At 43.8% G+C, this 27620-nt stretch overlaps 1 protein-coding gene across 1 annotated transcript; it reads right to left on the bottom strand.

Annotated features, from left to right (window-relative positions):
* Positions 1-12734: 12734 nt before the first annotated feature.
* Positions 12735-16979, bottom strand: FZD7 (frizzled class receptor 7). Its single transcript, XM_073306441.1, has one exon. It carries the CDS (start codon positions 16311-16313, stop codon positions 14631-14633), a length of 1683 nt encoding a protein of 560 aa, XP_073162542.1. The 5' UTR covers positions 16314-16979; the 3' UTR covers positions 12735-14630.
* Between the last annotated feature and the right edge of the window lie 10641 nt (positions 16980-27620).

Below are 27620 nucleotides of genomic sequence, written 5' to 3'. Positions count from 1 at the left end.
CGACTGGAACCGTCAATATCCTGTGAGTTTAGCTGTTCTTGCGGGATATTGCCATATTTTGGCCTTGTGTAAATCAGAATAGAAAATCGGTCCCTTCTGATTTTTGGATCTAACTGGCAGCCAGAACTGTAGAGGTGTGTCTAGATTAAGGGATTTGAATCTGGGTCTCCAAAACTAGAAGAGGTTTGTGTTCAAGGTTCCAGCTGTAGTCAGTCTCTTGGTCTCACCATTATATCAGCAATGGCACACATCATTTGTGTATATACAAAGACTGGATTAACCAGAAATGTTGGAGTGACACTTACAACCATTGTGTGATATCATTCTATCACTTAAGGGTTATACATCACATAGAACCCCATTTTGCATTTTTGCTAACCGAAAACTCCCACTGAAGTCAAGGGGAGTTGTAAATGTCCAAGGAATAGGCCCTTATTGGTTATAAATGTACTGTAATAGTAAAGCTAGAAAACAGCTCTTTAAATGCAGTGAGGGGGCTGTAGTCAGCAGCTGTATGTGTTGTGGTAGGAAGGGCTTATGTCTCAGGCTCTCTTCCTTCTACATGTGTATTCCTACCAAGAAGAGGAATTAGGTTTGCTTTGGGGATTTCTGCTGCTTTAGGGGTTAAAAGACTTGAAAAATATGAGGATAACATGTTATTTTCAATGTTATTTGCATACTATGGAGGACAAGTAATGGGTTTTAAAGTATGTAGCACTATTAAGGCCAAATAAAAAATATGTACATATTTAAGAGATGTCAGTGAGATGGAACATTGTCACAGAATAGTGGAGATGGCTACTGGGTATTTGAAGTAGGAAGAAAAACTAATATAATCTTCCTAGAGAGCAGAGAATGGGGAGTATATGCTCAGGGACAAATGACAGCAGAACACCACCACTTACACCCTCAAGTTACTGATTTGGCCCAGTGGCTCTAAGCCGTTGTTCTGCCTCCATTCATCTCAAGACAGTTTTAATGCCAAAGCCTAACTAACATATTCACTGACAAAAAACTGTGTTAACAAAGAGTTCAGGTTGCCCAGCAGCATCTTGTGCCCTTCCAGAATGTCCAGTTCAGCAAAACTCAAATATCTGAAAAATAAGAAATGAGAGTTAAGGTACCTGCCAACACAACTTTAACTCAGCCCCCCAGGAGCTGGCAATCGCCACTGGGGATTGTCAGCATGCACTCAAGTTGCATTTCCAGTGTAAGGTGTAGCTGTATCGAATGGTGGAGGGATTAATTAGAGCAGCTTGGCAGAGCTGTAATTGTGATATGAGGAGATGTGGGGGCTCTGGCCACCTGGAGGGGGCGGTGGTCCTCAGCCCCACTCCCACAGGCGTGATCAAAGGAAAGAGGCGCATGTGTACCTTGAGGGATCCAGTATGCCTCCTATTAATGCTGTGTTGTGTAGGATGTATCAGTAGTGGTGCACAGGGGTCATTTGCCGTGAGGATTTTCAGTAGTGAGGTGAGATGTAAGGGTGATCTGTGGGTTTAATGATGGGTAAGTCAAACTGTATCCTGTATGGAAGGGTGAAGGTCTTATAAAAGTGGGTGAAGGGGTTGTAAAATTAGCATGTAGGGTGTTCTTTCTGTGGAGTAAGCTAAGTGTTGGAGAGTAGGACAGGCATAGGTAGTTCCTGTTCAGTAGAACTCAACTAAACCCAAGTTTTGTCTTAGCAAAGAGAAGGCGTTATAGACTCTGTCCTTCAGCGGCCATGTGCCTTATACCCTGCTTGTTCTGCACTGTCTGCAAAGGCTGAGTGTGAGTGTATGTGTTATGGGTGTATTGGGGCATCCTTCAAAGAGGTGAGTTGAGTTAGGCGCCAACACAATGTTAACTCTTTATTTCCTGGTTTTCCGATGTTTGAGTTTTGCTGAATTAGATGTTCTGGAAGGCCAGTGGATACAACTGGACAACCTTAAGTCTGAGTTAATGACTTTTTATGCCAGTGAAATTCCTAGGTTTTTTAACAGAGAAATGTTTTTTATAACAGTTAGTGTTCGTGTGGGCAGCTGTAGTTATCACGTAGATTTGCAGTTGAGGCACTACTGGCCTAGCCAAGGTAAAGAATGCTATGTGATTCCTAGGTGGTCCTTCCCCTGGCTGTATGCTTTGTTCAATGGAATGGTGTAATGGTCATGCTTTGAAATGTCTGGAAGGTTGAGTTGCTAACAGGGCAGGGAGAGAAACCAGACATGGTCTGTGTCCTAAAGTCTTGACAGCAGTGACAGATTAGCCACTGGGCCTATGAGGCCCGTACCCAAGGGCCCCATCCAACAGGGCGGCCCCGGAAAAAATCTGCCACTGGGGGCAGAACCCCAGCTGCCAGGCAGGTGGGGCTGGGCAAGCGCCTGAGACCCGACCCTGGTCATCTGCAGAAGTGTGGGGCGTAGCAGGGGAAGCCTCAGCACCCAGACCCCCACTGTGCCCTGGGACTGGAGGAGCTGTCACTCTCCACTGCGCCCTACGGCTGTGATGCGGGGACAGAGCTTCTCTGGTCTTGAAGACACGGTGGTGGGGAGCAGAAAGGAGCAAAAGGTGACGTGGGGCTGCAGTGGGGGATGGAATAGGAGTGGGTCCTGGGGAAGGGGCAGAAAGGGGCGGGGCTGTGGGCAGGGCTGCAGGTGGAAGGGGTGGAACAGGAGCAGGACCATGGTGGGAAGGGGCCCCCCCCACTTGCTTGGGACCAGTGTCCCAGTAAATCTTAATCCGCCTCTGCTTGACAGTATTATTCCATTTTGGTTACAGTAACTTCAGCTGATGAGAAAAGGCTGGTGTGTCTTTTTCCTTCTCCACTCTCCCTCCATTGCTTGCAACATGCAGCCTCCACCCCAGTATTTCCAGCCAACCCTCCCCTTCCCATCTCACTAAGCCATTAGCAATTTAGAACTCATTAGCACAGAAAAACTTGCTCCTTTCTGTCCAGTGCCCTCTACTGCTGCATACACATCACAGGTAGCAGCTGGCCAGAGGCTTGCATGCTTCCTTGGTTATATAGGCTGAGCTGGTCACTGAGCCAGGCCCCATGCCCTCACTACATGAGCACCCGCAGCTGGGCCCCTTTCCCCCACTCTGGTCAGGACTCTTCAGCCATGCCCCGGCCCACCCAGTCAGAAGTTTATGTTTAGCTGCGACTCCACATCCTGGAAAGCCACTAAGCTTCTCTCTCCCTGGCCTGAGCTCCACCAATCCCTCTCCCTTTGCCCTACCACCCATCCTAATTTATCCCCTTGCGCCTACTCCTCTCTCTCCTTGCTGCAGCACCAAATCGCTCTTCTTCACCCCCCCCCACTCTGCCCCAAATCTCTCCTCCCTTCCTGCACTCCCAGTACTGCTCCCCCACACACCCACATTCCCTCTCACTGCTCTGATTCCCCACTCCTCCAGTATTCCCTCGCTCTGCACCAAAAGATTGTAAGGATCTAAAAATGTTATGAGCTCCTCATGTTTAGGGGGCTGCATATCAGGAACCCCTTGAGCTTAAGCATACTGAGTTCTATTTTTCAGGAAATAGGACTATAATATCCTAACTGTCCTTCATCTGCCCTCTAGTTAATTAATGGTAATTGATTAATCAGTGCTGGCACTTGGGTATAATAATCCCCCAGGCAGAAAAGTAGCAATATGTCAATCAATCATTCTCACCTATCTACGTGGAGCATATGTAATTTATTATCTTTCAAAAAATAGTTTCAGTTCCTTCTAATCCCACTGCACAAATTAGCAGGGCACATTTCCCAAAAGGTGTGGAGGGAAAAACCTTAACAGAGACAGATAGTAGCAACAGATCATTTTCAGATTTCTGCCAAATTTACAATGCATGGGTGTAGCTCAGTTTCAGTGACCACAGCATGTAGTCTAAACAGGTCTGAAGAAAAGCTCTGTGTAAACTCGAAAGCTTCTCTCTCTCACCACAGAAGTTAGTCCAGTAAAAGATATTACTTCACCCACCTTGTCTTTCTTATTTAAATGTCATAACTTAACTATTTCACTGCTGATCATTTAGCAGAAACACCCAGTGAATTGTTTTTTCACTGTGGATGAATGTACTATTGTGTCCTGTCCCTTTATGAATATGCTAGCTTTCTGACTGGCTGATTTTATTTTTAGTCAATGGTCAGCCAACCAGCAATCTGACTGACTGGTTGGCTCAGATCTGGCTTAACCATAGTTATTTTGCACTACTTGGTATCACACAGCATAACAGCAATTTGTACAACAACCAAAAGGGAGAGAGGCAGGAGACACCATGTGATAGTAACAACCATCATCTCAAGTGATCCACAGAAACTGCACTGAAATGAAGGGAACATTCCATACAAACATTATACAAAGTACCTGTGGTGGGAAGAGGAGGAACACCTCTGCCTTTCATTCCTTTAGGAAGACCCAACTTAATCACAAGTCTCCACTTTGACACGAGTATTTGACTATTCCCCCGCAGAAAATAAGTGAATGTTAATTTCTCAGCAAAGTCTACTCTTTATTATTAAGAATTATTTGTGGTATGGTAGCACTTAGAGGCCCCATTGTGCGGAGCACTATTCCTGTAAATGGGAAGAGAGAGTCCATGCCCCAAAGAGCTTACATCCTAAATAAACAAAGGCAGGAGGGAAGCAGAGGCTTGAAGTGAATTGCAGATCCCTGACAGAGCCAGGCACAGAACGCAGGTCTCCATACTCCCAGGCCAGTACCCTATTCACTGGACCATACTGCCTCTGTTACTAATACAATGATTATTTATGCAGTGGTATATTTAATGAAAATAAAATGGACTGGCTCCTACTAAAGAAGCTCACAGTCTAAATAAGCCTTAATACAGCCAGGGATGGCATGACAAAAGGCAGGAGACAGGGTATGGGAGGGCAAGGGTTATAATAACAAAAGATCATCCTCTATCTTTATTTTTATTTATCCATCTTGTTAATTTCTCTTAATATTTTTAATTAATTAAATATATTTAAGTTTGAGGACAGTGGCCAATTGCTCGACTGAAAGTTGGTTTTGTTAAGGGAACTATGAATTTGATTTACATAAGTAGAAAAATACTAGACAGAAACATTGAAATAACACTTTTAAATCCCTGAGGTTGTTCTGTTCCCATTTTCTGTGTTCCTGAGTGTTTTTATTCAAGATTTTTTAACTCTGTCCCTCAGATCTTTTTAAACTGAGGAGAACAAGCAGAGCAGAGTTAAGACACACTGGCAAAAACCACAAGGAGCAGTGAAGACAAGAAAACCGAAAGTCAGTGTTCCTTAGCACTTATATAAAGCTTTACATCTTCAAAGCACAGCACAAATATTCACATATCTATCCATCTATGCAGATAGGTGATTCCTTACTGAAGAAAGGGTTTCTTTCCAATAGTAAATGCAAAATGTGGATCCGGACATGGACTTTAAATTCCCTAGAATTCAGATCCAGGATTTTGTTTTAGCCTCTCACAGAAGTAGAAACCAGCCATGGAATTTGAAACAGGATTCTGAACCCACCCTCCTTCTGTAGTGCAGAAGTATTCAGGATAAGGGCACTGCTTAGTAGCAATCGGTTACTTAGTATAGACCAAATTTTGCCTTCAGCTACTTGTGCCTAAGTCCTGTTGACTTCATGCGAGTTGTTTGTGCGTATCTAACGGCTGAATTACTGTCCATAGACAAGAGAATGTGTAAGAAAAGCAATGAGTAAATCCTCTCCAGAATGGCTTTCTATCCATTCACATAATGCCACTCAGTTTCAGACTGGTATGTGTAGTTGTTTAAGGGTGTCAAATGACATCCATTTTACTGGCTGTTGGCCCCAGTGGAATGCTGCTTAGCACAGCTCATAAAGTAAGGACGGGAAATACTGCCTCAAACGTCTACATTTCTCTGTTAATTAAAAGAGAGAGAGAGAGAGGGGGGCATTGCAAGTAAGAAATGCTCTTTTCATCATGGATTAAATACAAAAGATTGCATCTCTACGTTTACTTTTTTCCTTTCTAAAATCTGACTCTCCCTTTGAATAATCAAAGCTGGCTTTGAAGTAGTGTGCACGCACAAAAAAATCTTTTTTTCCTTAAAAATAGCCCTATAGATTACATATCACAGCCTTTCATTCCTTTTATTCCTGGTTTCATTTTTTGCGAGAATGTGAAAGTTCTGAGCAAACCAAAGCTCACACAGGCACCACAACAAACACAGGGAGTGGGATTCAGACACATATTGCAATTAACACCAGTGTTTAATTAGCAGGCATCTGCGCTGGGCATGGGCCTTTTGATTTTGCCTTTTTTGCTGAGTTTTTGATCTTAGATTTACCTACAATTGTACCTCTCTCAGCTGCTATGCTTTTAAAAAAATACTCTATGGGAAAGTTTTGGAAGGGGGCCCATGTCAGACACTTGATCTGGTTCCTGGTTTATGCAAACATTTGGGAAGCAGTTCACTTTGACTGTCTTCAGTAGAAATTCTGTTTTTTAAAAAGGTAGCTTTTTGTCCATGAACATGCTCTGATGTATTTGTAAAAAAAAAAAAAAAGGTAAATTATTGACAAGAAAAGTAAACTCTGATGGAGCTGTGTGGGTGGTGTACATGTCTCGCTGCAAAGAGATTTAGTAAGGCAACGTGGAAAACTTTTACCTCAGGCAGCCTAGATTTCTCTGTATTTCAGGCCACAAATGAAAGAAGTGTCACCGTCTCAACTTGGTTCCTACTGGACATTTTCCTGCCTCAACAAACTGCCACCTAATTTACCTACTTGCCAGCTCTACTGAGGAGAAAACCAGAGGGCAGAGAAAGGTGTGTGTTGCAGGTTATGGTAACATTTGCACTGCACAATTAACTGTGGTGAGGCACCCCATGACAGCACAGTTCTCCAACACAGTTACAATATAGCAGTGTAGTCAGGCCCTAACTGGATTTAAGAATTGGGCTGAAGCCTTGGACATCTCCAATGCTTTTTACTGGATCTAAACACATAATATGGTTAAGTCTTGTTCAAATGCAAGCTGGAACTTAGGGCTTGTCTACATGAAGCAGCAATGCACACTAGAGGGGTGTGATTTCTAAAATGTATGCTGACTGGCTCATGTAGGACCTGCTGGCACAAACTAAAACTTCTCTAGTGCACATAAATATACAGTACAGCACTATATTAATGCAGACTATGGAACTTTTAGTTCATGCCATCAGCATCTATATTGGCCAGTTATTATGTGACACACTGGTGTGCGTTAGAAATCACAGCCCTTTAGTATGCATTGGTTTTTGGTTAGGTATAGACAAGCCCTATGTTTTAAGAATTCTGAGGAACAACAGTGTATAGTCGAGTCCATTGATTATGTAGTACAGAGATGACCTAAGATTGGGGTGAACTGGAAGAGCTGTGTATATCTGTAAATATATATAACACCCGCACACATGTCCAAATACTTATCTCAGTTACTCAAATACATGGGTGTAAGTGAGGGCAGAAATTAGCCCATTATGTTTGACCTGTAGGAGTACTTTGTGACTCTTATTCGCATGCATGGTACAGTTCAGGGTACTTCTCTGATTACCTTGCAATAGCTTAGGTTTCTTTACCCTCTAGTACCTTATATTTGAAACCTGGCTTGGGTGACACTGCTATGAAGTTATGTGGTCAGCCTGCCTAACATACATAACTTACGAGAAAAATACAAATAATTAATTCCCATTGGAGGTCTTAATTTAGCTGTCTCTGGAATTGGGCCTATTAACACAATGCAGCCACTGAGCGGACATCTATCAATGATACTTAAATGGCTCGTTACCATTGGATTTGATTTCCTCACAATCTTTAATGTCCTCACAACATACTTAGGAGGTAGAGAATTCAATTGTCCCCATTTTGCAGATGGGAAACTGAAGTACAGATAGGCTAAGGGCAAGATTTGCAAAGGTATTTAGGCACCTAAAGATGCAGAGTTAGATGCTTAACTCCCTAGTGTTTAGGTACTTATGAAAATCCTACTGGGCACCTCTCTGCATCTTTAGGTGCCTAAATACCATTGCAAATTTGGCCCTAAGTGATTTGCCCAACACCACACAGGAAGTCTGGGGCAGAGCAGGGATTTAAACCCAAGTCTCCAGCTAGTGCCCTAACTGCTGGACCATCCTCTCTCTGTTTGAGTTTGACATCAACCTTGTTCTTCAAAAATATCCCTGTTGACCTTGAGCTTTTATTAAAGCACCTAACTCTGACCATATGAGAAAAATAGACATTTGGAAATAACTATAGCCCATTATATACACTGACAAGGGCACTGCTCCTCTCCTGTTTCTTTGTGGGTCGTGGCAGCTGGTTCCAAGCGCCTCTGCAGAGCAGGGGTTGTAGGAGGACTGTATCCCTTTCCTAGGTGCCATTCTACCCCTGGGATCCACAATTGTTACTAGCAATGTTTTAGCATGGTTACCACCACATAGTTATTTCTGAGAGCCATGCAGCCAAAGCCTTATTGTATAGACTATTCCCCTGTGTAGTACACACTGTCTTTCCAGCTACATTTGTAACAATAACATGCTTAAGCAAAGTTGAATCTTGTTACAACCAAGCCAAATTGTGACCTGGGTTGGCCAGTCCTCATGAACATGGTGTTGCTAGCAAAGTTCCCCTGACTAACCTGGAGAGAGATTTTTACAATTATAGTTAAAACTCTAGGCCCTCCCTACTCCAGCTTTTCATCCGTATGTTTCCTGACATGGTTTAGCTGGTCAGAGTGGAGAGGATCAAGCTATGTTGGAACAGTGTTCATGTCTGCCATAGTTTAGACAGAGCTCTGTTTGGCTGCAACCATGGTGACACTATGTTTAGGCATGTTTTTTAAACAGTTGGAGAGCCACCTTAGAGTTGACCTGTACAGCAGCGTGGTTCTAAGACGTCTGTCCAAATTAATCAGGAAAACCCTGCTAGAAACAACCTTTAAACATGGTTGGAGCGGTCACAGTTCTGCTCCCGTTGCAAAATAGTAAACATGTGAGAATGCTGAGCCCTGATGTGTTTGTTTTCCTTTTATAGTTTGGATATTGTGTTAGTTGAAATTTGTCACTTTTAAGGGGGTATTTGGGAGCTTGCCCTAAACTGTATTTGTTTTTTTTCCCTCCTGTATTATCTTATACAGTATCAGAGCTGCCAAAACCATGCATTTATGTGGGCATGAAACAATTATCCTGGTTTATACCCTCCTGTATTATCTTATACAGAATCAGAGCTGCCAAAACCATGCACTTTTGTGGGCATGAAACAATTATCCTGGTTTATACAGAGCAGTCTCTTTGGCACTATTCTACCTCAGTGAGCAGTCATAATGCTGAAAGGGTGCCTTAAAGCCTTCCCTTCAGATTCTTCTTTCCTCTCCAAGCAACAGATTGAATTTTTGTCAGCCAGATTCAGGGTTTTAAATAATAGCAGTAGATGGCAAATGTGAGGAGCATACTGTATACAACGTAGATACAAAGGTCTGAAAGGAAGTGAGGATAATCTACAGAAAGTGACAGCTACTCAGCATACAAGCTAGCACTTTTGATTTTAAACTCATGAGAAAGTATAAAAAATGTTTATTGTTGCCAGTTGCCAAGTACAAAGTTGTGTGGTTTTCACTGACATGCAAACCTGTTGGCTGTGGTTGAAGTATTGAAAGACAGGGTATTCCATTAACAAATATAAAACTGGGGTAGTATAAAAGCACTTATTTACCTGTAGACAGATATATACACACACACATACACACACACGCAGATGCTGCTGGCTGTGGGATTCAAAAATGCTGTAGGCCTTCCACTTTACCAGCACTTTAGGCAAGTTCTTTCTTATTCAAAGCAGCACCGGTGTACTGTCTGAATATTCAAGGACATAATGTTTTGCATTTGTCATGAAAAGGGGGGGGGGGAAATGAATTGATCTTAATACAGTTTGGGTAAAAACATAAATGGCCATACTGGGTCAGACCAGTGGTCCCTCTAGCCCAGTATCTGGTCTTCTGAAAGTGGCCAATGCCAATTGCTTCAGAGAGAATGAAGAGTACAGGGTAATTATTGAGTGATCCATCCCATCCTCCAGTCCCAGCATATGGCAGTCAGAGGCTTAAGGACACCCAGATCAGGGGTTGCATCCCTGATCATCTTGACTAATAGCCTTTGATGAACCTATACCCTATGAAACTTGTTCAGTAAAACCAGTCATTGCTAAGATTCATGTGTAGTGGAATGCTCTGTATCTAAAAATACCTGAGATCTTTAGTAATGATAATTATTACTTGCCACAGTCTTGTGAGGTGAGAATTCCTGCCTACATGAGAACTGAAGGTGAAAAGTGTAAAATATCTGAAATTTCTGTTAAAATTGAGAAAATATTAATTGAAAGTTGGTACTAGAGATCAATGTGGATTTTCTTTTTGTGATTAGCAAAGGTCTATTCCCCCCCTCCATGTCTTCAGGATTGGTTCACAAAATATCAAACTTTTAAAATTGCTTTAATTCCATCAAAGAAGGTAGGGCCAGTGTGATATCAGGCAGTGGTAACATGCTAGTGTAACCTCCTCTTCCCAAAGAGATTACAAGGTATGGTGGTAACATTTTTGCTCCAACAATCCAGGTACCATCGTTGCTTGCAAGTGTGATAATTGTTTCTACTACAAAACAAATTCTGTCCTGGTATGAGTCATATCTGCTTACAAGTTAATGCAAATTGCTCCCTTTTACACACATGTTGAATTTGGCCTAAAGTTTCAGATTAAATTTAGGAGAATAGCTGATTAGAGTTTAGTATAAGTGGTTTTAAATACAGAAGTATTTCTTAATAAGGTATATCCACTCAAATAATTGCTTTAGTATTAACGGTTTCAGGAGAGAATCACCACATTTTTCTTCTCAGAAAGATGCTCACAAAGTTGTTACTCTGTGCTTGTCTCTGGTATAAATAAAAAGCCTTTCTTTGAAGTTCTTTCTTCTACTTCCTGGGCAAAGAAAACTATTGGACCTAACTGCAGTTTCATATTTGAGTAACAACTTTTAAAGGTTGACCAGTCCTACTCATCACCTAGGGTGAAGAGCAGAGAAATAGGGAGACTGTTTAGGTATTCAGTCTGTTTAAATTGAGTGTTTAGCTGTTTGACACATTATGTATTAATTTCAGATTTTGCACTAGAGCTATGAAAACAGAGTATGACTTAGGCATCATTCATAAGATTGCTAATGAGTTCCTATTCTTTCAAAGTTCTTACTGCTTCAGCCACTACAGACGGTAAAGTGATGGATTTATGGGAACAAAATGTTTATATAGAAAGGTTCAGGTTTCCTAAGTGAACAGAGTAAAAGCACTCTCAGCAGTTACCAAAGATCATCATGTCCTAGGAACAGTTTGAAGAGGTCTAACTTGACTTGTAGTAGGAAGCAGAGGAAATCTGATAGAAATGAATGGTTCTGGTGAACAGTTAGTGGTGTTTTAAAATCATAAAGGTGTCTTTTGTAGAGCAGCATAAATGGGCTTGCTCTGAAGGTGACCTGACACCACATTTTATGCATCTTAAATGCAAAATTTTTTAAAACGTTTGAGAGTACAATGTTCAGTTCAGAAAGTGTCCTAAAAGAATGGTGCATCCATTGTTCCTAAGCGTCAGTGAATAAGGGCCTGTGGGGCCAGGAGTTTTGGCCAGGTCTCCTAGTAAAGTCTGGGAGTACAAGATCAGTCCACATCATGAGATGGCTGTGGCCATGTATAAACTCAATATATTAACACCCCACCCCCCACAAAAAGCTCTCCCCAAGCCTGTAACAACAAAAAGACCCACAAACCTAATTTAAGAACTGGGCTTACTAAAATCTCATCCTAGAAGCTGAAAAGTGAAGTTGAACAGAGTAAGTCAGAAGACAGATAAATCCAAATATTACTTTGTCACTAATACTTAAGCAGATCTGTTGCTAAACAAAGTTCTGTGATTGTAAAATCTGTGTGGATTTGGAATCTGTCATATCACTTTGCCTGTGGAGCTCATACAGTTAGGGATCTGCAGAGTTCAATTTAGTGAAAATAAGTGATAGTTTATGTATGAGATGTTTGGTATTGTCAACTTTCAGATTACTATGCTAAAATATCCCCACCCCGCAAAAAACCCCCACCTCCATCTGCTGCCTAGACTATTAAAAAATTAAAGCAACTTCACCCCAACAGACTTGGAAAAACAAAAACCAGGCACAGCTGCAGGGGCTTGAGGAGAATAACACCCTCCTCCACTTCCATTAGGAAAGCTATTTAAAAATGGCTTTTTTTCTCCCAGTGACCATTAGAAGAGTTTCAATTCTTACTTGACCGAGAAACACCTTAAACCATTAGTCAAGCTACATCTTAGCAAAGGTGTGGCACTTTTCAGTCATAGATCTCAGTGTGTAAGGGGTGGGAAAGTATTATCATCCCCATTTTACAGTCAAGGGGAGATCCAGGAATAAACATTAGGCATGGCTGGGATATAAGCACCACAAGGAGTTCAGGAAGGGCAAACGCATTTAAACCAATAGCCTGAAAAAACTGGATCTTTCTTCTATTGCTAGAAGTCACAGTACATCAGAAATAATACTTTGGAGCCTTGAATTTCAGATCTCTTGTGTATTTATCTACTTTACGTCCCTCCCACCCCCCAAAACAAGGCCTAATTGGAGTGGTGGAGCTTGTTTTCTCTCTCTCCCCTCTCCTCCAATATACAGAATACATAAAACTAGTCTAGAGAAAGAAACTTTGTATTTAAAAAAGAAAAATCAATTTATTTAGTGATCTGTACATGTGATGAAGTGTGGCCTCATTCAGGCCTTCCAAAACTAAACAAAAAAAATCAAGTAAAAATGTATAAATACATATATATTTTCTTACAAAATGTGACATTTACAAAATATACATACTGCACTTGTCTTACAGTTTTTCATGTGCACATTATAAAAGGCAAAACAAATCCTATGAGTTTGGGATCAGATGTACTGGAGGATTTGACTGATGTGATATTTCCTTCTCCCCCAGCCCAAGCTACTGTAATGCCCACTAGACAAAAACAGTCTGTTCTCCTCACCCTGAACGGTTTTTAAAATTTCATTTCAGTTATCTGCTCTTCATTATAAACAGCAATTACATACTTGGGGGGGAAGTTAGGGGGCAGAGCTTGTTAAATATCCTTAATTCCCTGATTAGCCTTCAGGCAAAAATAAAAGTCAAACTCTTTAGATCATAAAGCTAAAAAGTAGTATTTCAGATATAAAATTATGAAAGTCAACCTAAACATTTAACACATAAATGTAACATGATAGAAAAGTTTGAAAGAATAAGTCACTGGTCACATATCAAAAGGAATATGAAGGACTGTGAAGTTTAATTTCTTGTTATTCAGTTTCCCTCCTCTGACAGAGTTTCAGATAGATTACTGGGAACTTAAAAGTATCTAAAACAAGGTGACCAGTTCCATCTTAAAAAACAACACTGCACCACTGTTTGTTACTGTGCTATTTAGGGAATTAGAGGACAAGACAAATTGGCACTTCATGGTCTAAACTATTCTCTCCCTCCTCCCCCCCCCCCATCACTTTGCTTTTTTAGTGTACCCTAGAGCAATCCAGACGTAAACAGCAAAGAAATAAGGCTTATGGGAAGGAAGAGAAAAATTTTATACACTTATCTTACATATCTGAATGCAGTGTGTTTTGTCAGGTGTTCTGAATTAAGCTTGTTTAACAAAAAGTCTGGCATTTCTTTTAGCTAGAACAGAAACCCATATTGGACAGTGTATGAAAACATCCTGCCGCCTCCTTTTTCATAAAAAATAATGTTTATCGACCTGTGCTGGTCACATCCAACGTTGAATTTTAACGACTTCTTTTTGTGAGTTTGCTCATAAAAACCGGTCTCATGCTTATGCCTTTCCACAGAGAAAACACTTTTGTTTCCTCTTTGTCTCCTATAACAAAGGCAGGGGTGGGGTGGGGGGGAACGTTTGGCTGAAAAGCAACAAGTCCTGTCTTTTTAGAGTATTAAATAGCAACTCCCTCCTTCAAAGTAGCAAGGTTCCCCCCACCCAAGTTGGGATTCGCTTTGATAAGTGATCGTTAGATATAAAAGCAACCCCCTCTCTATGACAGAATATGGGACGCTCAATAGCACGTGATTATAATTGGTCGCTTCTTTTAAAATACTCACGTGATTACTCTGGGTTTGAATGAGAAGACAGTAAAATAGGACTCAGGAAATTAAGCCAATGTCGGCTGCAGTCTGACCCCCACCGAAGTAAACTATGATTTGACCACTTCTTGAGTCAAAGTTTCATTGGTCCACACTTTACATCGGTCACAGCACAGCGGATCCAGCTTAACCTTTTGCCCAGAAACTATAGGAATTATTTTTTTAAAAAGGGAACTTCTTGCAGGGAAAGAGCTCCCCACCAGCAATCTGAGAAGGGTACTTACTCTGCGCTTTTCAACTTGGCTGGCAAGAAAGCCACCAAGTCACTGTCTGAGGATTTTGTCTTCGGCAAGGCAGAGTTAGGAGACTCCAGGGAGCCCTCTCCCAGTCCTTCAAGAGTCACTCTAGTGTCTGTGTGGCTCTTCCAGGAGCACCAGCAGCCGGGATCAGGGAAGAGGAGCAAGGTCTCATCATACGGCGGTCTCCCCTTTGCTGCCGCTGCTGAGTCTGTGGTAGAAGCGCCGCCAGGACTGGAGGGTTTTGCCGGACCAGATCCAGAAGCCGGTAGTGATGCCCACGATCATGGTCATGAGATACTTGATCATGAAGACGGTGAAGTCCGGGCTCATGGGGGCGAAGTGGCCGGGGCAGGGCACGGCGTAGCTCTTGCAGGTCTGCAGCAGCCAGGTCCTCTCCCAGGTCTGGCGGAAGGCCTGCTCGTAGAAGTAGCAGGCGATGACGATGGTGGCGGGCACGGTGTAGAGCACGCTGAAGACCCCGATCCTCACCATCAGCTTCTCCAGCTTCTCCGTCTTGGTGCCGTCGTGCTTCATGATGGTGCGGATGCGAAAGAGGGAGACGAAGCCCGCCAGCAGGAAGGAGGTGCCGATGAAGAGGTAGACGAAGAGTGGGGCCAGCACGAAGCCCCGCAGCGAGTCCACGCTGGAGAGGCCCACGTAGCAGACCCCGCTCAGCACGTCCCCGTCCACCTGCCCCATGGCCAGGATGGTGATGGTCTTGACGGCCGGCACGGCCCAGGCGGCCAGGTGGAAGTACTGGGAGTTGGCCTCGATGGCCTCGTGGCCCCACTTCATGCCAGCGGCCAGGAACCAGGTGAGGGACAGGATCACCCACCAGATGGAGCTGGCCATGCCGAAGAAGTAGAGGATCATGAAGAGGATGGTGCAGCCCTCCTTCTTGGTGCCCTGCGCCACGGTGCGGTAGCCCTCCTCCGAGAAGCGCTCCAGGCACACCGCCCGCTCCTCCAGCAGGAAGCCGGCCACGTGGGCCACGGCCACCATGAAGTAGCACCCCGAGAGGAAGATGATGGGCCGCTCCGGGTAGCTGAAGCGACGCATGTCCACCAGGTAGGTCAGCACGGTGAAAAGGGTGGAGGCGCAGCACAGCACCGACCAGACGCCCACCCACAGCCGGGCGAACCGCACCTCCTCCTCCTTGAAGTACATCAGCCCGTGGGGGCGGCCGGGCTCGCAGGGCGCCCCGCAGTCCCGCTCCCCCAGGAAGCGGTAGCCCAGGTAAGGGGGCACCTGGAGCTGCCGGGGGCAGGAGAAGGCGAAGCCGGCGTGGGGCGGCGGCGGGGTAAGCAGGCCGGGCAGGTAGGGGGTGGGGTAGGCAGTGGGGCCGCCGGCCCCTCCTCGGCCGGGGGTCTCCGAGGTGTTCTGGCCCACGCAGATCTCGCCCGCGCCGTGCACGGGGAAGTTCTCGCAGCGCAGGCGCTCGGGCCACTGGAAGCCGAACTTGTTCATGAGCGCCTCGCAGCCCTGGCGGGCCCGCTCGCACAGGGAGCGGCAGGGCGGGATCGCCTGCTCCAGCACCGTGCACACCGGCGCGTACATGGAGCACAGGAAGAACTTGAGCTCGGCCGAGCACTGCACCTTGACCAGCGGGTAGAACTGGTGCACCTCCAGCCCGGCGTCCTCCTGGTTGGTGTGGCCCAGCAGGTTGGGCAGGATGGTCTGGTTGTAGGCGATGTCGGTGCACAGCGGGATAGAGATGGGCTGGCAGAAGCCGTGGTCCGGCACCGAGATGCCCTTCTCGCCGTGGTACTGTTGGGCCGCCGAGCCCGCCGGCACCCCCAGCAGGGCGCCCAGGAGGGCGGCCAGGCCCAGAGAGGCAGCCGCTGTCGACCACATCGCCGCGGCAGCTGGAGAGAGCAGAGGCGCGGGGAGCCGTTCAGAGCCGAGCGGCGGTCTGCGGCCAGCACATCAGGGGCCCCGGGAAGCCAGCGGGGGAGGGTCACGCGGAGACAGGAGGAGGAGGGTGCGGACGGATCGCTGCTAAACCAGCTCCGTGAGCCCTTGGCAGGCGCTGGAGAATCCTCGTTCAGTCCCAGCCGCACGTCTGCCGTCTTCCCTGGGTCCAGCGACTCTGTTCCCCCAGCCCCGACCAGGCAGGGTCGCCCCACACGCGAAGTTTCCTGAGATGCGGGGGGGGGGGGAGGGGGGGAGACAAAACACCCACAAACCTAGGCAAAGTCTTTCGCCCGCTCTGCAGAACGTCCCGTGGCGGCGGCAACTCGCTGGCTCCGCTCCCCGCCTGGCTGCTCAGCCCTAAAGCCTGGGATTTAGGTTATAGTTAAACGGATTATTACTTCGCCCGACTGATCCGTGTATTTTACTGGGGGGGCTTAAATAACTTTTAAAATCCAATTACTGCGCGATCCTCCCTCCGGCTCCAACGGTTTCCCCTCTAGACTCCGAGTCAGTTGGCAGGGCCGCCGAAACGCGCCGCGCGGCCGCGGGCAGAGTCCGAGGCAAGGATACAGCAGCCAAGGGAACCTCTTCTCTAGCGAGCGACTCCTGTCCTGTAGAACACAAAAAAGATACATATATGTCTGAGGATTCCACGGAGCCCCGCCCCTTCTCCATTCACAAACCGCACAGCAGGCGGGGCTTAGAACCTCAGCTCCTGCCAATTGCAGCTTCTGTTGGCTCCAGAGCTCTGCTCAGAATTGGTTAGAACAGATTAAAGGGGTGTGGGGAAGAGGGAGGGCGAGGAGGAGTCTGGACTGCGATGGGAGGGATCTCAGTTGAAAAGTTGAGAAAAACTTTTCCCCCACCTGTTAAGGGGGCATGGGATAGTGGCGAAGGCGGGTGGGGTGTGGGAGAACTGTGCCTGAAAAGATCTGTCTTTTCCCTCCCAGAAACATATTTATTTACTTATTATTTATTTATTGCGAATACCAGGCGCCCTCAGCCAATTCTGTCTGGGATTGCTGAGCTGAAAGGTTGAGTGGGAGAAGGATTCAGAGATTGTGCTCAGGGTGGCCTTAATAAACTAAAATTAAGTAATATTTGCACAGGCTTTGAAAATGTAAAAGAGCTAAATAAATGCCAATAATTATTAAAATGGAAAAACAAGCAACATCCTCTTCACATTTACGGAGTAAATGGATGACTTTGTTGGGATTTGTAATGTGTATGTGATTATTATTATTTTTTTTTATGGGGGATCAGATTTATCACTATATAAAGCTTTATTATTCTTTCTGGGAAAAGAAATGAATTTGTGATGAGGCTATAATCTTTAGATAGAGTTTAAGGCAATTTTTTAAAGTTTTTGTTATAGACCACTGAGAAATTTAAAATTACATTCATAATCTTGATGCAAAGTCTCCACCATAACAATCTCGTATGCTGAGATCATATATAAACCCCCACCTTTTACTTTCAACTTTAACTTTCCTTAAGATCCTTTAGTCTTTTAAAGTTTCTCTATGAAAATCTATACCTTGCCCTTCAGAAAAAGGTGAACCTCATAGTTTAGGACATAGACATCATTAGAGGGCTGGGAGTTCCTGCAAAATTAGACTAATTTATGGGCAAAGGCTAGAATGTGGCTTTTGCAGCCACATCTGTGTTTAAGGTGCACCATCTGAGCAACAGTTACTGGAGGCATTCTGCCTCTGGAGCATAGAGGCAAGCAGAATTCCTTTGTGTGATACTCAGGAAAACCCCCTATTACGCCTTTTAAAGAATAAACCGTGTTCGCTTTCCTTTAGCACTGGCCATTGAGCGCCACTCCATGATGAAGGAGAGGGGGCCCTAGTCATGCTCGGCTCATCCCAGCCACATCCTCCTTTTGGAGAGTGGTCTGTGGAGCTCCGCCAACCATGCTAGTACAAAATCAACCTCTTGCCCTAAGGAGACCGACTGTGTTCTCAGTAACAGTAGTGACAGGTTTCAGAGTAACAGCCGTGTTAGTCTGTATTCGCAAAAAGGAGTACTTGTGGCATCTTAGAGACTAACCAATTTATTTGAGCATGAGCTTTCGTGAGCTACAGCTCACTTCATCCACGGTATGCATCCGATGAAGTGAGCTGTAGCTCACGAAAGCTCATGCTCAAATAAATTGGTTAGTCTCTAAGGTGCCACAAGTACTCCTTTTCTTTTTAGTAACAGTAGTGTAAATCTAGACTAAATCCTGATGGTGTTACTTTGGATTTACACTGGCTTCAGAGAGCAGAATTGAGCCCAGGGATCTCACACTGACAGTCTGACTAATGTGTGTGGATGTACTTTGTGGGAAAAAATGTTTCCTACACTTACATACCCATCTTTAGAGCAGCTACAGTGTAGCCCAGTGTTAGTAACATGTTGGAAAATTCTACCTTTGTTACATTGGGTAAGGAAATTAGATACAGTAATGAATGGGCATTCTACTAAGTATTTAGTTCTCCAAAAGTATACTTAAAAACAAACAAACAAACAAAACCACTGAACTCTCAAAAATACATGGGGTGGCATGATTGAGCTCATTTCATTATTGCAGGACCAGTTTCTGGAAAAGAAACCCATCATTCCCTTATTTTCAATTACAGAAGTTTGAGACCATCCCAGAGAACCTTTTCTTCTTCAGTCTGGTATGGTTTATTATATCCCCTAACCAAACATGATTTTCCAGTGTCTAACTTAAATTTGTTACCCCAGCAAAAACTACTGTATATAGGCTTGCCTGCAGTGTCACTTGCCCCTTTGCCATCAATAACCATCCCTTTAAAAGATTACTATTTCACTTCTTGCCATCCCAGCTTTCTTTAATATTTCATGAACTGCTGAGTTAGTTTTCTTTAAAACTTGCCCTAAAATCTTCATTTTCTCTCTAGATTATGACTGCTTCATCTGCAAAGCATTTTGTGATATTGTCTATGAAGAATGTTATATAAAAAGAAATGCTTTACTATCAGTCAGTGACAATGCAGAGAAAGAAACTAACTGTAGACTTTCTGCCCCCTGCTTTGCCCACTCTGATTTCTGGATGTAAGGAATCAGGGATTCACAGCTGGTGAAATGATGTTGCAGTAGATCCTCTTTTCGTACAGAACTAGGTTTCAGTAATATAGAAATTGTGACTGAAACCAATGAGACGAAGAAACTTCAAAATTGATCTGTAGGTCATGTGGCAGATTACATCATGGGCTAATCAGAAGGCCCTCTTGCAGTTCCACACAATGGGACAAATTAAGCATGCAGGGCCAAATTCAACCCTAGGGTAAGCAGCTATAGGTTCATTGAATTCAGAGAAGCTGTACCCATTGACACCACAGCTGTAAGTATGTCAGTATGACCCAAATATTTATTTTCACTTTGAAGTTTTGCATTTTTTGTTTCAGACATACGTTTACAGTTTTTAATAAAAATTAATATTTTAATGCTTTATATTTTTAGGGTGGTGGGAAATGGGAGACTTAACCCTCACCTTTCCTAGTGAAACCCTGAGGTTCCCTAGTTTTTCATTGCTTAACAGCCCCTACATTAGGCCATTGGTCCAACCCATCATAGAATTTATGGGAAATGACATGAACGATTCTGATGCTTTACACAATATAGTCATACACTTTATACAATATTTCATAATACTGTATTGAAAGATACTTGGGTTCAATAATAAAAATGGCCATACTGAGTCAGACTAAAGGTCCATCTAGCCCAGTATCCTGTCTTGTGACAGTGGCCAGTGCCAGGTGTCCCAGAGGGAATGAACAGAGTAGGTAATCATTATGTGACCTAATAGCAGAAAAAGGCTAAATTGAAGTACAGACAAGGAGGAAAGGGTGCCTTAATTAGTTCCGGAGGAGATATGAAAAGAGAGAGAGCTGAGGAGATGGAAGGATTCTGAAAGACTGTTGCAGATGGTAGAAATGTGCAACAGGAATCTGCTATCCCTTTAAGACTGAGAAGGGAAGTCTCTGAAGCATGCTATGCCATTCCAGATTTCGCCCCCTGAAAAACACAGATCCCAGGAACAAAGGAAACAACCACTGTAAGAGAGAAAGTGATCCCACGGTGGCAGTTTATGAGGTCTGAGGATAACCCAGTCTGCCAACTTTGTTTAGAGCCCAGGAACAGAGCCTTGAAGTGTTGGCAGTCTGCAGCTCCTTGATCCCTCCACCCCCACTCCCACCCCTCAGCCAGCCAGCCAACCAGCAAGAATCCTGAGGGCTGCCTGTTATATCTCACGCCAGAGTCCTTGAGGCAGAAAATAAATTACCCAACCCTACCTTTTGGGATCTTTCAGAGAAAAAGAAATGAACCCACCAAGGATTGCCTTTTCCATTCTTGCCAGAGAACACGAACATGTCAACAGCATTTCCTGATCCACAGCATCAAAGGCAGCTGATAGATCCAATAATACCTGCCTGGGCACCAGATCATTATCCACTCAGGTCAGAATCCTTACTGACAAATTCAATAGTGCCAATCCCAAATGTTTAAAAATCATGAATCAGGCTCACCAAAAATCATGAGATTGGCTTTAAAATCATGAGTTTATGTAAAAATAATAGATTTTTATTTGCCTTCTGCTTTTTGAACCTTTAGGGTGCACTGGGGTCGTATTTTGAAGCTTTCTCCACAGCCATGTGGGCTAGAAACTTACTTTTTCTGTAAGAATGAAGGCTGAAATTATCGCATATCCTCTTGAGTCCAGGAGCTGGGACTTTAAGGAAAACAAAAATGATCATGAGACTCATGATGAAATCATGAGACATGAGACTTGGCAACACTGCAAATTTCACGGAATTGAGAGGCATTCAGGCCATTCCCTGTCCTGCCAGCTTTTCGCATCCCGGAACAGAGGTTGCACGGGTTGTGGCATGCACTTTTCCCAATACATCCAGAATCTCCATATGACACTGGTTGAAACTCAAGCAGGAAATTCACAGCACTTGTCTCCTCAGGTATTGCCCTGTCTTCAGTGATACAGGCAGCTCAGTCTAAATTTCACTAGTTTTAATCTGCAAAGTAACTGAAATTTTTGCACAACACGAGGGATTCTCATCAGCAGCTGAGTGAAGGCAGCCAACGTTAATCGGGTTGTCAGTCACCCAGAACAAATCTGTTGAACAGCAGGGGCATCATTTTTTATGGGTCAAGGGGGCAGTCACCCCCCACCCCCAGCCTTGGTTCCTTCCCTCTGACTTTTTACAGGTCTATCTGCTTCAGTTTTCCTCATTCTCTTCCCATCCCGCCCAGACTTTGCAGGATATAATCACATATATTCTATACGCTCACGCAACTTTGCCTCCCCTCCCCCAATTATTTCCTCAAATGATCCCTTGCTGAACAGAATTAGATGCTGAGAAACTATCTTCTGCCACTTTGTAAGACTCCAGAAGATCTTTTTGATGCAATCACTCAGCATAAGATGTCTGCTAATAGTGTTCTGCTTTCCTGTCATATCATCTCTTGCATGTCAGCCATTAACCATGGTGACTGTGAGTATGAAAGTGAAATAGAGTAGCCCTTCTGCATCCTCAGCAACCATTGAAGACAAGAGACAATCAACAGAGTGGTTTTTTGGCAATACACTGCTCTCCCTCAGAACCCTATGGAAGCACCTGAGTTCCATGAGCCTCTGAGGGTAGCCCATCAAAACAGGACACTTGACCCAGTAGGAGAGGGGCCCTTACCTCAAATTGTGGGAGGCATTGATTGGTCCCTGACACAGGAATAATATCCAACTGTCTAATGTATAGCACAAACAGCCAATCTAGAGTGTGGTCAGCTGTATGGATTGAACATACAACCACCAACACTCCCCATCAGATATGGGGAGTGTTGCAGAGATGAAGAAATTCTAAGCAGTGAATCTCTTTATTTTTACGCATTTTTTAAAAAAAGTTTCTTTTCCAAGTTAGGTTATTAAATGAAGAAAGGCACCCCCACCCAAAGTCTTTTCCTTTTGGTGTAAGGCCTCTTTTCAGCATTGTGGATTTCAGTTTTGGTGTTCCTTATCTAGTTCTCAACCCTTCACAAAAGGGGGAAAAGCCCATCACTGAGTTACTTTGGAAGCCTCAGGATGAACATTTTTAGATTATCTGTTTTAAGAGTTCCAATCATCACTGCCCTTTAAAACAGCAAAGATCAAACAAATAACATTTCCGTTATTTCTTCATTCCTAATAGACAACATCCTGCAGAAATTTGCTGCTGTTCAGTGGCTCCCATGTGTTGTGAGGTTTTGTTGTTGTTTTTTTTGCTACTTAGTTTGCCAGAGCCCCAGATTTATGTGGATCAGCATTTGTCAAACTGGCCGATCTCGCTGATCAACTCCAACTCCTCCGCCCAGTGCCTCCTGCATGCTGCTGAACAGCTGTTCCCCGGAATGCAGGAGACACTGGGAGAGAAGGGGAGGAGTGAGGACGGGGCATGCTCGGAGGAGGGGGTGGAATCATGTCCGGAGCCGCTGGCCCGGTTGATCACTTCCCCTCCCTCCCAGTGCCTCCTGCATGCTGGGGAACAGCTATTCAGTGGCATGCAGGAGGCACTGAGAGGGAGGGGGAGGAGTGGGGATGGGGTGCCCTTGGGGGAGGGGTCAGAAGGAGGTGGGGAAGGGGAGGGGCAGGGTTAGAGCATGGGTGGGAAGAGCTGGGGTGGGAGTGGGGCTTTGGGGGAAGGGGTGGAGTGGGGACAGGGCCTGGGGCTGAGCGGGGGTGGCTTGGGGGTCCACAAAAAAATTTAAATCAAAATGGGGTCCTTGCTAAAGTTTGAGAACTGCTGATCTAAATGAATTCATTATTTAGTGTGTTTCATTTTGCTAAATAACTTCTCTATCATTTTTAACTTCAACATTTCTGAAGCATATTTGTGTGTATCTTCATCCATGATCAGGTATGCTACAGAGCAGGGATGATCAAAATTGGTGATACCTGAGGCTGTGTGGGCAGCTTGCCAGGAGGCTGTGCTGTGCCCCTAATTTGCATAATAAAAATAAAACAAATGCACAACTATAGTATTTACTTTTACTGATATCAGCCTTGATAGACTAATCCCATAGCTTATTGTTCGAGTTTATCAATGAGATCTGGTATTTATCTGGTGACACAGGACAGCATGATGCTTCTCAGGGGGAAAAAGACCATGCCCCTGCCTCCCAAGGAGCTTAATCTGAAGTTAGACTGAAGACATAACAAACTGATTGACAAAGAGCATATGGGGAGGACACAGATGACAAAAGGAAGGGGATATTGCTGCAGGGGATGGGGCTTCCCACAGTGAGAGGGGTAAAAGCTGGTTGCAGGATGGATTTCTTAGATAATTATTATCCTATGGAGTAATATTTCAAAGGGTAGAGTGGAAACTCCCTTGCCTGGCCCATTTAAAATCAACCTGGACAAAACATAATTAAATATACAAGAGGGAACAGTCCTGCATTGGTGAGGAGATGGACTAGCTGGCCATATAGATCTTTCATCTCTGCATTCTGTGACTAAAAAATGTGGAGTTAATCTTCTCATCCTCACACAGCAGTTTGGTGAGAAAGTGACCATGAGCTGCATTTAACTCTTGGGTGACACTTCGAGCACCTCTGGCTTAAAGCAAATTTCAGCTGTTTAATAACCTGTACTGTTTTTAAGCTGCAGTGCTCTAGATGTCAAGCTTATGAAATAAAATGTAGAAGAGATTGTCTATTTCCTTGACTGTGTGCATTATTGACAATAGACGTGTTGTCTGGTATCCGTGGCATCAATTTAGCATCCTGCTTTGATATAATTATGTCGTGTATGATGAAGAAAGGCCTCCAGAGACAAAGAACAAAATGGGTTCCATGCCTGCAGTTTCCTTTCATCAAGGGGGGAACATTCCTCACTGATAAACATGATGTAATTTAATCACACAGGTTCCCATCTGACTCTTTGTTATGGAAGGTATCACTACAGTTCACAAATGTTAAATTATCTCTTGCTCAGCTCCTAGGTTGGTGGAAACTTGAGTGATTGACTGGTTGTTCTGATCAGTAACTAAGTATAGGCTCATGCTTGCTATTAGGGTCAGTGTTGGAAAAAGGATGCTTTTTCCTCCTTCCTTGCTGAATGAAGTAGACTATAGTCTGTTAGCCATAGGTAGCATAGCGTCGGGCAAGAGGACATATGCGGTACTATGTTCGTAAAGGCTAACAGATCAAGATGGCAGCGTACATTTTATTATGTCTTTCAGTTTCTTCCACTGAAGTGCTTAGGCAGAACACTGGGACAGTGCATGCTATTGTGCTGTTTATTTTGAAATCAACTGGAACTGTTCTTGTTCTGCACTCACAGATCCCACAGTGATTAGTGTATTAAAAATCCCTAGATATATACAACAGAGGGCAGAGTGTGGTGCATCGTTTGATGCTTTCTAAATACATCCTTAACAAGGGGGCCATTGGTCATTCTCTTCTTGCTACATCTTGATATAGTCTGCTCCCTGTTTAACTTTGTGTTTCAGTATCATCATTTATTTGATAACTTATTTTAAATCCTAGGGGTACTTTTTTTTGTGTTCAGACTAAAATGATCGAACCTGTCTCATTTAAGTCAATGGGAGTTTCTCCACTGGCTTCATTGGGAGCAGGGTTGGACCTTTAATTAATCCTAGAGTCTTTGGGCCAAATCCTGCTCCCCTTAGGTGAGTACTGTAGTTAAGTTAGGTGAGAGTGTTTGCTTGGGTAAGGTGAGCGGGATTAGGCCCAAATAAAAGATGGCAAACACCTATTAGATCATCTAGTCCTCTGAGAATTTCCTAGTGGTATTGTTTCATGGTCTCTGTGTATATAATGTCTTCTGCAGTTTCCACTGAATGCATCCGATGAAGGGAGCTGTAGCTCACGCAAGCTCATTCTCAAATAAATTGGTTAGTCTCTAAGGTACCACAAGGACTCCTTTTCGTTTTGCGAATACAAAAAAGGCAAAATACAAAATACAAAAAAGGCTGCTACTCTGAAACTAGTGGCTTCTCTAGTCTAATTTTAAATGCCCCAAGCAATGGGGCTACCACTGGGTCTTTTTGGGAGGCTATTCTACAGATCACACAATTGAGATAATCAAACAAATGGTTTATCTTTGCTGGATTCAAACTTGCCAAAGAAGAGCATAGTCTCCTGAAATACTTGTTTTCCAAAGCCTACCGAAAGAGAAAAGAGGAATTGTTATTTGATACAGAATTTGCCAGATGTCTTTTAACGAAGCAGGGGAATCCTTAAGCCTTTGTTTACAAAATCCTCTCCCCTTCTCTCATCCATGCTTAAATTACCAATCACTACTACTACACCCACCCCCACATCCCCGTTTAGGGTAAAACTTTAACAGAGACTGTATTTCCAAAATTGGAGCCAACAAAAAAACAAACATTTTAATTCCTTTTATGGAGCCATGCAGCATGGGGAAAGGGAATTGTTAGGAGCACAGAGCTAACAGAGGCACATGCCTCCATGCAGTTGGCTATGGCTTCCTTGTTCCCCAATGATCAGATCTACACGGGTTATAGTTAGGCCTCCTACATCATTCCATGGTGGGCTGGGAGGAGGATTCTCCTTTCTGTAGAACAATAGAGGAGAAACTCTGAAAAGGAATCTTCAGAGCCTTTTCCTCCCCTTTGTCCCCTCTCCCATGGGTTTTACTGCAGGAGGGGTAATCTGGCTCCTCGTGATTTGATTTATGAAAGTCCTTACCTGAAACAGAGGCCTCCAGAATACTATGATCCTACTAGGGAGACAAACATATGATCAAGAAGCAAAATTTGATACAGATAAAAGAATAGTAGGGGCGAGGAAAAGACAGGCAGACAATTACTGCAACCTGTAAAATAATAGATAGTGCCTTTTCAGTAAACCATTACAAAAATATCACTCTTGTCTCAGTGATGGGCCATACTGACAGAACTTGATTAGATCTGCAATTGGTGGGTCTTTTTTTGCCCTTGAAGTCATTAAGCTGATTTCCCTTGGGGGACCAGAAAGCAACATTTTAAATAATCCTCTCCTGCTAGGTCAATTCTCTGGTGGGAATGAGGACCCATTTTCTTAATTACATGTTCACTAATATGTTTAGTGGTCTCCTCCTCCTCTTCCCTCACCTCAGTCATCTGGGAGATTGTAGTAATTTATTGTAAAGCCGTAGAGATTTATTTAAAGACCACACAGTCAGCTTGGAGCGCAGAGCCATGCAGTGTCCACTGTTTAATACTTTGTGAAATTGTTTATGTGCTATATTGCTTGCCTACATAGAAGTGCCTTTTGAAACTCCTGTGAATAGATACAGAAACAGATTTTGAATTGAACAATAATTAGAAACGTGTGGAGCAATGCAGTGCATTAGAAAACAAGAAAGAACTCCTGTTCTGATGTGGAAACACTACTGTCAGAGAGAGATTTCAGCGGCACATACAATTCTCTCACACAGACTATAATGAAATAACATTACTTGTCTGGCTTACACCTACCAAAGTCAGGATGTCCGGAGTGAAGGCTGAAATTCTGTTCTTGACTCCCCCTAATATAGCTTGGCATTTGCAACCCTTAATGTCTGAGAGATCCTGGTTATGATGCACAACAGCTAGAGGTCAAAACCTTCACTATACTTTGGAACAATAGGTTGAGCGATTATGAATGGAGTTTCAGACATAACTCTACTGTGTGTGTGTATTAAATTTGATTCTCTCAATTTTTAAGTACACAAAGTCTTTCATGACATATACATGATTTAAGACATTTTATCTCTTTTGGATCTACTGTCTAAGGGGCCAGCCTTGATGTGAGGGATTGTGATGCTATCAGGCCAGTTATTGACTTTTAGAAGTGCTGGGGCCAAGCCCTGCTTATCTGGTTCACACATGTAGTCCCAATGATTTAAAAGATAACTGAGGACACTCAACATCCCACACAAGGGACTGAGGATCTTGAAGAATCAAATGCTAAATCTGTATTTCTGGCTCACTCTACTCACGCAAGTACAACAGGGTTGTTCAGGCTTTGGCCTCTGGATTTTTAAATGTCATTTATTGATATATGCAGTGTTGTTACAGCCATGTTGGTCCCAGGATATTAGAGAGCCAAGGTGGGTGAGGTAAATTATCTTTTATTGGACCAACGTCTGTTGGTGAGAGAGAAACAAGCTCTCAAGCTGACAGAGCTCTTCTTCAGGTCTGGGAGTAGTCACAAGGTGGAACAGATTGTTTAGTATAA

Source organism: Lepidochelys kempii, chromosome 11 (genome assembly GCF_965140265.1).
Source record: "Lepidochelys kempii isolate rLepKem1 chromosome 11, rLepKem1.hap2, whole genome shotgun sequence".
NCBI lineage: Eukaryota > Metazoa > Chordata > Testudines > Cheloniidae > Lepidochelys > Lepidochelys kempii.
Note: the sequence above shows the minus strand (reverse complement) of the source record. Positions and strands in the feature narration are given on the sequence as shown.